Source organism: Bos grunniens, chromosome 14, assembly GCF_055505025.1.
Source record: "Bos grunniens cultivar Pamir isolate PY7600 chromosome 14, Bosgru_T2T1.0, whole genome shotgun sequence".
Classification (NCBI taxonomy): domain Eukaryota; kingdom Metazoa; phylum Chordata; class Mammalia; order Artiodactyla; family Bovidae; genus Bos; species Bos grunniens.
The window spans coordinates 16,319,278-16,335,034 of NC_141178.1; the positions used below are offsets into that span (position 1 = coordinate 16,319,278).

The 15,757-nt window shown below is 39.4% G+C and overlaps 1 protein-coding gene across 11 annotated transcripts in view; it reads right to left on the minus strand.

Moving 5' to 3' along the window:
* The window catches only part of NIPAL2 (NIPA like domain containing 2), a 93,150-nt gene that overhangs the window by 40,506 nt on the left and 36,887 nt on the right, over window positions 1-15,757 (minus strand). For 9 of the 11 annotated variants that reach the window (XM_086336060.1, XM_086336057.1, XM_086336055.1 and 6 more), the window contains one exon: window positions 7,426-7,485. The exons of the other annotated variants lie outside the window; for them this stretch is intronic. In XM_086336060.1, coding sequence (XP_086192186.1) covers window positions 7,426-7,485 — 60 coding nt within the window. The remainder of the gene's footprint in view (window positions 1-7,425; window positions 7,486-15,757) is intronic. 11 annotated transcript variants of the gene reach the window in all.

Consider the following 15,757-nt stretch of genomic DNA (forward strand, 5'->3'; position numbering starts at 1 on the left):
TAGTTGCACAGGCCAGGTGAGTTGTTTATCCCTCTGTGACACAGTCTCCTCATTTCTAGGCACAAATTAACTTTTCATACCTGCTAGACTCCAGGAATTTGGCTCTGGAAGAGGCCATCCTGGGAAGCAGAATATGTTTGAAAGCTCATCTGGAGGCCTGTGACAAAGGACCCTGGGACAAATGCAACTTAGGATGCTGACTGCCAAGGGTCAAAGGCCATCTGAGTCAAACTTCGAAATTAATCCAAACTTGTATCTCTAATATTGGTCTACAGATGACTAGAGGGAGTGTCCCTGGGGCTGTCTGTACAGGGTTAACAACTCAATTTGAAAATGAAAGGACAGGGCAGGAAGGACTCAGCACTTTCTGATTATCTAGTGAAGACCTCTCTCCGTTGGTCTTAAAAAAACAGAGAAGAAAGGAAATCATGTAACTGACAGAACACAGAGAGGAAGAAACACCAGCATATGTTTGCTACCCACTGCCGACCTCAGGGAGTGAAGTCGCTCAGTCGGTTCAGACTCTTAGCGACCCCATGGACTGAAACCTACCAGGCTCCTCCGTCCATGGGATTTTCCAGGCAAGAGTACTGGAGTGGGTAGCCATTCAGGTCTCCCACATTGCAGGTAGACGCTTTACCATCTGAGCCACCAGGGAAGCCCTAACCGTCTGTTCAGTACACAAAGCACTGAGAGCTGACTATTGGTAGGGTCCAGAGGTGGAGCAGTCAGGCAGCAGTGAGTAAGCTGAAGGTGGTCGTCAACCACGGGATGCTGGATACAATCCATGATATAGGGATGTGGGCTCATCTGCCAGCCTTATGCCCAGACCTGCACCAAATACATTTTCTCATCAAATATAACTGAAGTCACATAAAAATCTACAATGATCTGGTGGGCGTTTCAGATTCAGCTTGATACAAGTATTAATAAAATCTCTTCCTATAAACTTGTCATATACAAAACAGGGAAACAGGCTCATCCCTGCTCTTTGGAGTAGATGGACTAGGTGTACTGGGAGGGCATATGCCAAGGGAAGGTAATCATTCTTTTTAAGCAACGTGTCCAAAGCTATAGATTTCATAGACAATTGTGGCTGACATGAGAGTTACATTATGATCGCCATCACACAGAAATGTGATGATAATAAGAACTATAATAGTAATAGCTAATACTTAACATACTCTAAATGCTTTATACAAACATAACTAATATTTCTTACAAAAAGCCTACAAAAATAACTATACTGCATGTTACTATACCAACATATAGTATGTGTATACTGTATAATATATAACATTGGATACTATTAAACTATTGCTAGCCATATTTGATATATGAGAAAATTGAATCACAGAGGGAATAACTATCTTGTCTGGGCTAAGTGAAGAGCTTGAATTGGAACCTAGGTAACGTACTCTCTTTTTATATATGTATGTGTGTGTGTGTGTGTGTGTGTATATATATATATATATATATATATATATTTTTTTTTTTTAATCTACTTGGTTGTGCTGGGTCTTAATTGTGGCATGTGGGATCTAGTTCCCTGACCAGGGATCAAACCCGGGCCCCCTGCATTGGGAGTGTGGAGTCTTAACCACTGGACCACCAGGGAAGTCCCTAGGTAACCTGTTCTTAATGATTATACTCTTCTGCCTCTTGTATGCATAACGGACCGGGGCTGATAAATGGACTACACAAGCCTGTCATTCACCTTGTAGTCTCAGTGAGTGGCACCCCAGGAGTTGTACTGAACACAACGTGAGGCTGGATGAAGCGTCTCCACAGGGGACAGAAGGAATGCACTCCTTCTGGCAGCTGTTCCTGAAGGCCCCGACTGGCCCTGAAGTTCCTTGAGAAAAGCGTCTCCAAACTGGTGTTCCCTAGAACCCAGTGTCATAAGAGGGACACACCACCACAAAAAGTTTCAACTCAAATCTATTTGGAAAGAGGTGAGTTAAACAAATTTAAATAGCTATTTTACTGGAAGACCCCTGAGAGCCTGAATGTGTTAGTGTTCATTGTGAATCTCCTTGGGGAGGATATGGTTGTAATATTTTCTAAACATATTTGACCATTTATATCATCCTGAAGTAGTGTTTGGAGGAATATTTTATACTCTGAGAAATGCCTGACATTTAACTGGATCCAGCTGTGAGAATACAGCCTCTGTTTCAAGAGGCTACTGAAGCTCTGTTGCAAAGTCTCCTATAGATGCTTGTGGATGGAGGCTGACATATAAAGATGGAGGAAGGGAAAACAGCGTATAGTCAGGCTCCTTCTGATGCGTCTGTTCACCGGCATCTACAGCCTGCTGAGTTCCTCACCTGCGCAACCCTTGGATTCTAGAATCCTTGCAGAGTTCTTCCTCAAAAGACATCCAGTTTCCCAGCCCACCCTTCTCCTTAAGTAAAACCTGAAATTGCTTTTAATTGTGTCCCCACTCTCCAGCTCAATGCCAGCTAGTGTTAACTGCCATTTAGCTAGCTTCTGGAATCTGGCTTGATCGGACTTCTGATAGCCTCAAGAGTTGAAAAATTCAGCTAACCTGACCTTACCCTACATCACTGTCTGGTTTTCTTAGAGCCTGCAATATGCCGCCTGATCAATGGCGGTCTAGCTATTGCTTTAGTGGTGGTATACCACTAAACACCACAGCATAAACTGGATTCCTTCACACCAAAGGGTGCCTTCTCCTCAGTATAGTCTCTCCAGATTCCTCAGGCTTAAGGCAGCCAAGTCCTGAAGTAGCCCTGGATTGGCAAGTCTCAAAAGTATTGTTGTTCAGTCGATCAGTCATGTCTGACTCTTTGTGATCCCCGTGGACTGCAGCATGCCAGGCTTCCCTGTCCTTCACCATTTCTTGGAGTTTGCTCAAACTCATGTCCATTGAGTTGGTGATGCCATCCAACCATCTCATCCTCTGTCATCCCCTTCTCCTTTTGCCTTCAATCTTTCCCAGCATCAGGGTCTTTTCCAATGAGTCAGCTCTTCACATCAGGTGGCCAAAGTATTGGAGCTTCAGCTTCAGTGTCAGTCCTTTCAATAAGTTAACTAAGTAGGGTGTATATTGTCATCCTGCTTATTTAACTTATCTAAATAATATAGTGAATTTAAATAGTTCTGAATCTACCATCATAAAGTCTCCCATTCTTGAGGCAGTTTTAAAACAAAATAACCAATCTGTCCTCTCAACCAGAAATGATTTTTGTTTGGCTAGATTAGTATTCTAGGTCCTGGCTTCAAACCAAGCTGACCTCTGGTGTGGGAGAAGGAAGGAAGGAAGTGGTCTTTGTCTCACTATTAATCTCGTGACATTCTATCAATGGGGAAACCATGTATAGGTGACTTGAAATAATCAAGTTACTGGTCTCTGGAGAGTGCTGATGTAATTTTTATTTTTATGATGACAATATCTGGACTTAAGTCAACTAGGATCTCACAGACTATTAGATTCAGTATTTTTGATGACTAAGGGACGAGAGGGGGAAATACTATAGTTTTGGCTGATTGAAGGGGAGAGAATTTTGGTGCATTTTAGAGGAAAAATAATCATTACAATAATTTAAAGTTATTAATCCACTAAGAATCAGAGCACAGTCCAAAGCCTGTCATTGAATTAATAATAGTTGGCGATTTCTTTCAGACATAGCGTTTGTGAGGTCATTTTTTTGAGGTTAGTGGTGAAAAGCTTCATAGCCACAGATCAACATTTGGCAATAAATTAGTTCAGCTTGTTTCCACATGGTCCAAAAAAATCTTCATTTGTTCCATCATGAAAAACAAACTTTCATTTGCTTGAAGCAGGGAAAAATAAATGATTTTCTTTTACACATTTTGACAATTTAATTTTTAGCATGCTTATATATTAATTTTGTACAAAATGCCACTAACTACTCTTTTCCCTGTTTGGTTTTAGTCCCTGTAAAGGAAAAACAATGCATTTTTAGCTTTTAACAGAAAAAGCCAAGTTTTCTCAAGGCAACAACAATATAGGTCCCAAGAAAATGTATGTGACCTAAGACACTACTGAGGATGGTTGGGGTAGAGTCCTTCCCTAAGCCTGAAAAGGGTTATTACACCTCAAATCATGATAATCATATGGTATTGCTGTCGGAGGCATGGGTATGGAATCAGTGACTATATCCTTTCTTATTCCTGTGATGTTAATCAAAAATTGATCACTTTTAACTACAGTATGATACAAATATGATAACAGATAAATCCCTGCTCAAAAAGCATTCAGTTCAGTTCAGTCACTCAGTCGTGTCCGACTCTTTGCAACCCCATGAACCGCAGCACATCAGGCTTCCCTGTCCATCACCAACTCCAGGAGTCCACCCAAACCCATGTCCATTGAGTCAGTGATGCCATCCAACCATCTCATCCTCTGTCGTCCCCTTCTCCTCCTGCTCTCAATATTTCCCAAGCATTCAGGTAAAAGGCAAAAAAACTCAGAGTTGAAGGAAATGTTAACTTTAATGTTATTAAAAGTTCACTAAAATATCCTAATCAAGGTTTTCTCTCATAAAGAAATAGCACAAAGTGGTGGGTGGTGGTATTAATAGCTATGATAATAATAGTGGCCATTATTGAGGACATATTACATGACAAACCCTCTTCCAAGAGTCTTACATGCACAAGTTTTATATACTTGTTTAATCCTATGACATAGGTAATACTATCTTCATTTTAAGGATGAGGAAATTTGGGGCTTAAAGGGATTAAGTAATTTAGCAAAAAAGACATAACTCTTTGAGTGGGAAATGGCAACCCACTCCAGTATTTTCGCCTGGGAAATCCCATGGACAGAGGAGCCTAGTGGGCTACAGTCCAGGGGGTTGCAAAAGAGTTGGACATGACTTAGCGACTAACCAACAACGACAAAGCCAATCTATAAATGAATGTTCCTACATTTAAATGAGACGGTTCATGCAAAACACTTATAGCACCTGAGAGAAGTAGATATTTAATAAATCTTGGCTATTTTTAAAGTAAGAAAAATTAGCAAAGAATCAAAGAATTAATAGAGGTGTTTTTTTTAATTACATGTGTATGTGAGTGTATTTCCTATTTCTTACATTTTTAGTATTACCTCTTAGGAATGAAGTTAATCATAGAAATAATAATTTTATTATTAATAACAGGGCTTTCCATGTCTCAAAGTGCTTGCATCAATTATCCAATTTGACCCTTAAAATAGTCTTCTGTATTTGTCAGCACACTGGCTTAGAGAAGTTAAGTAATATGTTGGCCACACAGTTGATAGCAGAAGTTGAATCCAGCTTTGAATCCTTGAGAGTGAGTTTATTTTATATCCTTTGATGTTGAACTAGTTTACTGCTTTTAGTAATGTTCAGTTGATCTTGGGTTTTCTAAGAATATAATCAAATCACTGGCACATATTGCTATTTCTATTTCTTTCCTTCCTATAGCTATGACTTTCACTGATTTTTCTCCTAATCCTCATTGGCAGTGCTTGTAGCACAGTACTACATAGAAACTCGTCTTGACTTTCGTACGTTTGTCAACAGTGCTCACGTTATTCCCTCTGTTTGCCATCCTCCAAATGCTGGGAGGTGGTCCATGCCTGTCCTATTCAGCTGTGAATAGGTATCTGTGCTACAGAAAATCCTCTCTAAGCTTTCTAGCTAGAGTAATCTCTCTTTATTTTAAACCAGTGGTTCTCAACCGGAGGCAATTTTGCCTGCCCTCCGCCCACCAAGGGGGATTTGACAATGTCTGAAGTTATTTTTGGTTGTCATAACTGGGGCAGAGTGTGCTACTGGCAGCTAATGGGTAAAGGCCAAAAGAGATGCTGCTAAACACACTACAATGTGCAGGACGTCCCCCTACAATGAATTAGCCAACCTAAAATGTTAGTAGCGCTGAGGTTGAGAAACTCTGTTCTAAATAACGGTTCAGGCATTATAATACATATTATTCTCTGCTTTAAAAAATGTATTTTTGTATACATTTGATCATTGACCATATTACTTGAAGGCAGGGATTCTGTCTTAATCATCGTTTTATCACAAGGGTTCATAATAATTGGCAAGACTTCCTCTATATCCATCTGTATTACTTCATTAAATACCTTACATTTATTTAAACATTAATCAGCCATTAATTACAAAAGATGACATACGTAAGATTAAGCGACTTAAAGTTTCCATAAGATTTTTGATAAATGAGAAACATAACGTAGGACCTAATTGCTTTAATCTATAAAACTCAGGCATTGCTCATTCTTATTTCTGATTCCATACAACGTCCCCAAATGAGGCCATAACCATAGTACAAAAAAAGAGTATAGGAAAATAATGTATTTGAAAAGCCACAATCCACATATGAATGCATTTGGAAAAACATTTTAACCATGAAAATTTGACAGTGTTGACTAAAAAACTCTACTAGCAGAATCAAATCAAGGAGGAAAAAGAAAAAGTGAAAACTTCAAGACACTAGGCTCAAGGGAAACAGGATCAGGGAAACAAATGTTCAACATACCAACACTGGTGTCACATTTAAACTCAAACAGTTTTTTCTTTAATATGATCTCCTTGGAACTGAGTAGATGTGGCTTTATTTAAAGTGCCTAAACTCTCATACTCATTATCATATGTTGGCAGTAATTCAGACAGGATTTTGTCAAGGAAGAAAATATGAATTTTTATAATTCTTCTCATCAGTGATATTTCCAACAAGAGGTAGAAGATACAATCAATATGTGATGGCTTTGCCGTGCAGCAGAAACATTTTTTACAGCCAGTAAGGCTACTGTGATTTTTCATTAATAGCTGTATTTCTAAATTAAAAAAAAATTTTTTTTTTGGCTATACTGCACGGCTTATGAGATCTTAAATTTCCTGCCTGGGGATTGAACCCATATTCTTAGCAGTGAGTACGTGGGGTCCTCACCACTGGATTGCCAGGGAATTCCCTCTAAATAAAATTTTGAAGATCAATATTCTATGTTACTTTTGGAAAAGGCTAACAAAAAATTAGGTAGTTAATTGGTACATCTAATTTTTGGATGTGGTTTTCATTTTCATGCAGTCCCTTCATGCAACAATCTATCAAGTTATGTCCTTTGAAGTGGAATACTCTATTAGGTAACACAGATGTTTTCTTGGATTTTATTACATTCCTAAAATTTTCATAACATTCACAATAGTAATAATACTGTAATGATGATCTGCTGTGGTCAATAGCTTGGGCAGCGGCCTCAATGAAGACGCACGTATTTCATGTCAAAGAGCAGACGGCAACTCCGAGGCAGAATAACGTTCGCCTCTAGATGACACTATATCCATTGCAGTAATTTGTTCCTTGCTTTTAAAGCACACATTTTTAATGGATAGGATTAGTTATTTCCTCATCAAATCGAGCTTTAATTATCTGAATTAAATAATTACTTACCTATTAAATCTGAGGCTCTCAAATTTTCTCTCAGAAACATAACAGAAGTAATAGCACTACCTAGAAAGAAAATGGCCATTAGAGGTGTTTCCAAATATAAAAGCACATATTACGCAACACCATTTGAAAGGAGTTAAGTAGTCTCCGGTCTGACTAGCTGTGTCCTGGTCAGAGACACCTGGTGACTGTGGCCGTGGAAACGGCCTCTGTCCCCCTCATGGCTGAGGATTCACAGAAATGGGCCTGCTTTATAATGAACCTACAGCAGTGACCGGGATGGCGCATGGTATACAGTGAGGGCTTAATAAAGGCTGACTGAATGACTAAATGCCTGAGTGAAAAGAAAAGAAAGAAAGAAAAGAGGGAGGGAGGGAGGGAATAAGGAAGGAAGGAGGAAGGTAGAGACAGAAGGGAAGGATGGAAAGGCAGAAAGAGACAGAAGGGAAGGAAAAAAGAAAGGACAAAAAACCCCCCTTAACTTCATATCTCAAACTGATACATACTTCCCCTTACCTCCTCCCAAAATCCCTCTTCCAAGGGTACCTCCATTGAGCACCAGGACCCGAGGGCTCCTCCCGGTCTCCCCTCTCCTTCACGCGACTCCCCCAACAGCCTACTGGGCCGGTTAGGTTGGGATTTCACTGTCTCTCAAGTCCACACCTGCCTCTTCATTCCCTCTGTCACGATTCCGGCCAGCTTCACCTCAGGCTCAGATGGTGGTAGCAGCTCCCCTCTGGAGCCTCTCATTTCACTACCCCTTCCCCACAGCACTAGAGGCATCTTTCTAAGAGGCAAATCAAGTGTAAATCCACAGCTTAAAACCTCTTAATGGCTTCCTGTCATACAGAGGACAAAGGCCAAACTACTAAGCATAACATTCAAAGACAGCCATGATTTTACTCCTGACAATTTCCTTACCGTGTTTGCTCTTCATCTCTTCTATATTCAGTGTCCACTGTCACTAAATTAATCATAATCCCCAGAAGCACCACTGAGTTTCATGCTAAAGGACTTTTCTATAAGCGGTTCCCTATGCATCTCTGCCTCCATCTTTTAACCCAACTCTAGACTCAAGCATCACCTCTGGATTCTCCCAGACTGAGTTGACCACTCCACATATGTGTCATTACCCCTCATACAGCTTTCTCATTACATAAGACTTTTATTTTTGCCTGTTTTCTGCAAAAGACATTTAGGCTCTTTTATTCTAAGATATGTCTTTTTAAAAACTATTTATTCGGCTGTGTTGGGTCTTAGTTGTGGCATGCCCTGTAGTGAGTGCAGTCTTAGTTCCCTAACCAGGATTGAACTCACAACCCCTGCATTGGAAGGCAGATTCTTAACTACTGAACCTGAGATATGTCTTATGAGATAAGACCTGGAAGTCCTGAGATATGTCTTATTTTTTGAAGATCTCTTATATGTAGTTAGGGTGTGTGTGTTACTTGCTCAGTCATGTCCAATTCTTTGGGACCCCATGGACTGTAGCCCACCAGGCTCCTCCATCCATGGAATTCTCCAGGCATGAATATTGGAGTGGGTAGCCATTCCCTTCTCCAGGGGATCTTCCTGACCCAGGGACTGAACCCACGGCTTCTGAATTAAAGACGGATTCTTAACCATCTGAGCCACCAGGGAAGCCCAAGGAGTTAGTACCCAACACATAAATAAAAGGGTTGGTGGGATCTCCTGCATTTGTTGACCCTTGTGATATTTAGGACCCTCTTTCCCATTACTGATGCTAATTAACCCTCAACCTTACAACCGAACCATGACCTACTAAGATGTGTGGGGTAAGCTGAATCTGAGTTGTTCCTCCTCCGGAATCATGAGACAATGGGAACATCCGAATTTGCAATAATACAAACACAAAAACCAAAACTTCACAACATAACTTGCATTTAAAATTTTTTAAAAACCATTGGCTGAACTTTTTGTTTTCTCAAAGCAAAAATACAGAAAGAAAAATCACCATAAAATAATATTATCATCTAGAAAAAAACCCACAGTTAATATACTTGTGTGTTTACTTCCCTTTCGTTGAGATCAAATCATAATGCAAATTTTCTTTAGTTACTGTACTAAAAACAATTTGCCATGTCATTAAAAATTCTTCATAGATATAATTTTAATGAGTCTGAATTATAATCCACCAAATCAGTTACATTTGAATGTAACTCTATCTGGTGTTGGGGTTTCCCTAGTGGCTCAGATGGTAAAGAATCTGCTTGCAATACCGGAGACCTGGGTTCAATCCCTGGGTCAGGATGATCCTCTGAAGTGAATGGCAACCCACTCCAGTATTCTTGCCTAGAGAATTCTATGGGCAAAGGAGCCTGGCAGGCTACAGTCCATGGGATCACAAAGAGTCGGAAATGACTGAGCGACTAACACACACACATATCTGGTATTTTGGCAACTGATTTAAAATAAAAGCACAAAATAAAAATAAAAACACCAGAAACCTTCATTCAAGATAAGCTAGAATCTCCGCTTCCTCCATCTTTTTTTCAACCTAGCTCTCTCTCATTCAAGGGAGACATGTTCTTGCAGAGCTTTCCTGGGCAGGTACTTATAGAAACAGAGGTTTCACACAAAATAAACAGAGCATGGGAAACGTCCACCAAGCATGAGTTTGATTGTATGGCATGGCCACTCTTCGTAAGAAAAGTTATGACAAACCTAGACAGCATATTAAAAAGCAGAGACATCACTTTGCCGTCAAAGGTCTGTATAGTCAAAGCTGTGGTTTTTCCAGTAGTCATGTATGGATGTGAGAGCTGGACCATAAAGAAGGCTGAGTGCTGAAGAATCAATGCTTTTGAGCTGTGGTGCTGGAGAAGACTCTTGAGAGTCCCTTAGACAGCAAGGAAATCAAACCAGTCCATCCAAAAGGAAATCAACCCTGAATATTCATTGGAAGACCTGATGCTGAAGCTGAAGCTCCACTACTTTAGTCACATGATGCAAAGAGCCGACTTATTGGAAAAGACCCTGAAATTGGGAAAGATTGAGGGTAGGAGGAGAAGTGGGTAACAGAGAATGAAGTGGTTGGATGGCATCACTGACTCAATGGACATGAGTTTGAGCAAACCTCGGGAGATAGTGAAGGACAGGGAAGCCTGGTGTGCTGTCGTCCATGGGGTCGCAAAGAGTTGGACACAACTTAGCAACTGAACAACAACAGCAGTGGCTTTAGAACATGAAAGCAATATTTTCTACAGATAAATTAATGTATAGATGCATAGCTCATTGCATTAAGAACTGAGTTTGGGACTAGCATAAAAATGTATGAAAATTTTCTATTTCAGATTTGGACCAAATAATTCAGGGAAACTAATTTCACATTTTAGAGCATTAGAAAAGGTATAAAAAAATCAAGATCTCACTCCCAACTCCCATTACTAACATCCTGTGTATATGTAAGGAATCTTTCCAAGCAGCCCTTCTCCAGGGGATCTTCTCAACCCAGGAATCAAACCAGGGTCTTCTGCATTGCAGGTGGATTCTTTACCAGCTAACCTACTAGGAAAGCCCTTCCAAGCAGAGGGAGATGGATTAACAATAGGTAACAATAAAAAAATAGGTTAAGTATCATTATACTAACACACACTAAATGCATTCCATTATAACAATCCTTGAGATGTCTATTTCACAGTGAAGGATTCCATCAAGAAGGGAGACACTGCTTACATGGAATAAGGAGATTTTAGAGCCAGCAGGAGATACAGAGATAATCTACTCTAGGTTCTAACCTTTACAGTTGGGAAACTGAGGTCCAAAGGTCTCATATTTATTGATCCGTTCATTTAACAAACATTTATATTACAGCACAGCTGGAACCAGCACCCACATTTCCTTGTCCCACTTCACAGCACTTTCTAGCATACTACACTCCATTTCCTTCCTTAGAGTAAGAAAGGCATCATTTTCCTTCTCATTGCTAAGCCACAGTTTCAGAAATAATGTCACTTTCAGAAGGAAGACAGAAGAACACTACGTAGTAGACAATTTCATTGCTAAAAGCAAAAAGGACATGATTGGTAACGATAAACTTGAAATACACCATATACATCAAATTATATCAATTGCCATAAAATAGTTATCAGAGTCTTATGAAACACAAATATACTACTTTTACTTTCTGAAATAATTTATGTGCCTGGTGTATTTTCCATAAGTTTTGAGAGAACATGTAATCTGCTACAAAATTTTAGCTAAGATAAGGGAATGAGATTTTTTAAAATTTATCTAGCAAAGAAAGTAATGAAAAGAACATTCTCTTAAGATACATCTACTTATAACTAATTTATCTTGCAAAACATGATTAAAATGAGATCTGTATTGAGCAAAAAGACAGTTTCTGAGCAACAGCTAATAACATGATTTCTAAGAACAGCAGTAAATTTTAATTTTATTTATTTTTTAATTGGAGGATTATTGCTTTACAATGTTGTGTTGGTTTCTGCCATACAACAAGAATCAGTCATAATTATATATACACACCCTCCCTCTTGAGCCACCCTCCCCACTCCCATCCCACCCTTTCAGGCTGTCAAGAACAGTAGTAAATTTTTTTAATGATAAAAAAATAAGCAAACTGCACTGTTCCCATATACATCTGCAATCAGAAATCTGTCAAACTCAGCCCTGTCTAGTTGTTGCTATAACAACAACCTTGCCTTCTAAACATGTACAAGGAAGGGAAAACTATTACGCTTTTATTTCTATAGTAAAAATTAATATTTAAAAATAGAGCATCTAAAGAGCAATAGTTTAAAAAGCATTGAAACAGATAATGCTGGTAACTGAACAGATTTTTACTAAGTATATTAAACTGAAGTTACTACGGAGCCCTAACTGCAGCACTCACAGTTTATGGACATTTTTGACTAAAGGCATCGTTGAGCAGAGGCTCATAAATCCTCTTCCATGCTGGCTTTCACAGGTCATGCTTCTACACAGAGAATGCTCCCAGACACAGGCCTACACACAGTGCTCCTGGCACAGGAGTTAATTCATTGCATGGTGAACACAGTGACTCCAGAGGCACTGTGGGCCACAATGATTAAATGCATTAAAAAAAAAGGTAGCCTATGGAAGATAACACGCCCAAGTTCAAACAGTGGTTATGTAGGAATCACGGGAAAAAATACAGCGGGAATACTACGTAAGAGAGAAGGACAAAAAAGTGTCTTCTTGTATTTCCTTTGGTGCAAAAGCGTGCTCTCATGGCGCCGTTTATTAATGTATTCACACAGCCTCGATCATAATACTTCATGGTCAGGAGAATCAACCACAGTTACAACGGGCTGACTCCTATTGGGAAGTCATCTATACTCTTTTTGGTGATGAAGCGTCACCTGGCTTGCAGGCAGAATGGAAACGATTTCCTGTCATGGCTGTGTACAAGGGTGAGATACACGGACATTCTGCCTTGGATTTCCAGATGAAAACAGAGGCCAAGCCAAGATCCCCGTGCTTCAGCTGCACCAGGTATAAGTATGAGGAGCTGTCAGTCCCAAGTGTAGACATGTTTCAGTTTGCAGCATGATGATATATCTGCACATTTTACTTAAATTCTCCCCTCCAACACAAACAATATTTTTTTTTTTATTAAGGGTTTAAGAACACAAAAGAGGCTTCAGTAACTATTCAAATGTGTTATGGTATGGCTATTTTTTCATTCACATTTATTTACTTTTCTCCACTGTTTTACCCTTTTATGACCACTGCTATAAAGACAGATTTAACCCAAAGTTTTAAAAAATCAATTATACTTTATTTAAATGTGAGTATGTATATGACATTCTTATCTGATTCAGCTGGAAAGGAAAAACCTTTGGTTCCAGGGTCACAAACCCAAATGCCTACAGGGGCCAGTTGGGTAATTCTCTAAAGAAGAAGGAATAATGAGGGTGGTGGGCTGTGCTGATCAGGGGCTGTGGGCCTGTGGTGACCTGGCGTACACAAGATCAATGAAAGGCGGTAGCCAGAACTCAGTCCTAGCCAACTTTAAGTCCAATGTTACCGGATCTGATTCTTTAAGACAAAAATCCAGTTTTTGTGCATCACTGTCCAATTTTTAAACACGGGAAATCAATTTGTATTCTTAAAAAGCATTCTTTGAGCCAAACAAACACAGCAGAGGCCAGATCTGGTCTACAGGCCACCCCTTTGTAAACTCTGATCTAGTCCGCAAATGAAAATTCCATCAGCTCGCCTGCCTAGATATTCAGTTTATTGTTTAACCTCTATAATCCGAAGAGAAACCAGGGTATATGTTTATAATACAGGGAAGCAGAACACAAAGTACTAAAGAAAACACTCTTTTATAAAAAAAAGATCCCATGACATGAAAAGAACATATTTATACAATAATGCTACAAACAGTTCCTCACATGTAAATATCTGGCTTGTGGTTCCTGACCGCTTAAAATGGCAACTTTATTGTGCTGCTAAAAAGCAAACCACAAAAGCACTTTCATGTCAGTCACAATCAAACTTCAAATACGTGGGCAATGTTGAGTGCACTCACAGGCTCAAGCAACTCTAGCCATTTTGAGGTACTGACTTCTCCAAAAGGATCACTCCTCTTTAGTTGCAGAATTGGAGGAGAGAAGTATGTCAATTACAATGAATTCCAAGGAATTAGGATTCGAAAATCTGAGGATGTGACACTCTGAAAAATGTTTCTTGACCGAGAAAAAGTTGTCCCACCACCTATATTGGCAGGAAAGTATCCAGTAATTCACGTTAGTAAAAATCGCTAAAGGGTGTGGAGAAAAAGGAACCTTCCTACACCATTGGTGGGAAGGTAAATTGGTACAGCCGCTATGGAGAACAGTATGGAAGCTCCCTAAAAAACTAAAAATAGAGTTACCATGTGATCTGGAACTCCACTCCTGAGCATACATCCAGACAAAACTACAATTCAAAGAGATACATGCACCCCTACATTCATAGCAGCACTACTTACAACAGGCAAGACATGCAGGCAACCTACATGTCCACTGACAGATGAGTTGGCAGGTGAGCGGATAAAGAAGGTGCGGTACACATATACAATGGAATATTACTCAGCCACGAGAAGAATAACATAACGCCATTTGCAGCAACGTAGATGGCCCTAGAGATTTTCATATTAAGTAGAGCAAGGCAGACAGAGAAAGACAAATATTGTGTTATCACTTATTTGTGGAATCTAAGAAAATGATACAAATGAATTTATTCACAACACAGAAAGAAACTCACAGACACAGAAAATAAACTATGGTTACACTCTAGATGTAAATATAAGACAGGAAAACAACAAGGACTTACAGTATAGCACAGGGAGATACACTCAATATTTTTATAACACTCTATCACAGAAAAGAGTCTGAAAAACACGCACACATAAATAACTAAATCACTTTGCTGTATACATGAAACTGACACAATATTGTAAGTTAACTACACCTCAGTTTTTTTAAAAAGAGAAAAAATTGCTATTGTCATTTATTGAAGATAATGAAATTATAGGTAACATGCATAATTTCACATGAGGAAAGTTACCTGGATTAAGAACAAACATCTTTTCTACATTTTTCTTGATATACATTAGTGATTAAATTGAATGAAAGGACTCCAAAAATACGATCTCTGACAGGATTAACTGTGTATTATACATGTAATAGCACAATATATCATCATCAGCAATTTCTTTAGCAATACTGTGGTGTCCTCAAAAAGTAAGGATGGGTGGAAAAGATGTTTCAAATAAAGGTTTTTGGGTTTTAGGAATGCTTTCAGCTGAGAGTGCATGAGCAGACATAAAATGAGGACTTCAGGGATTTATTCCACACATTTTATTTAGGCAGGTTTTTGGGACAAATGTGCTACGGCAGACAACCCAGCAAGCCACCGAGAAAAGGGATATTTTCCGCATATTTCCAGAGTAAAAACAAGCGTCCGTGTGAAGTGCCACCATCACAGGCAGCCCATGAGCCCTGACAACCTCATTCAGGCTGGCGCCGAGCACAGGGCATTAAAGGACAGAGAATCCGCCACACTGAGGCTTGTGGGACGCTACAGGTCACTCGCTCATGGGCCTGTTTGTGTTTTCCTTCATTTGTTTCTAATAAAAATCTTGGAGACCAAAGTTACTGCTTGAGATGACTTCTCTGGAATTCCAAAAGGCCTCACCAGGGTTTTCTGGCTGCGCTATGACCATTGTTTAATGGAATACAGACACATTGCAGCTTACAGCTTCATAACGGCACACAGAAATACATGAAACAACATATATTTCCACATCATGAATTTCAATTTGAACAAAAGCCAGCATGTT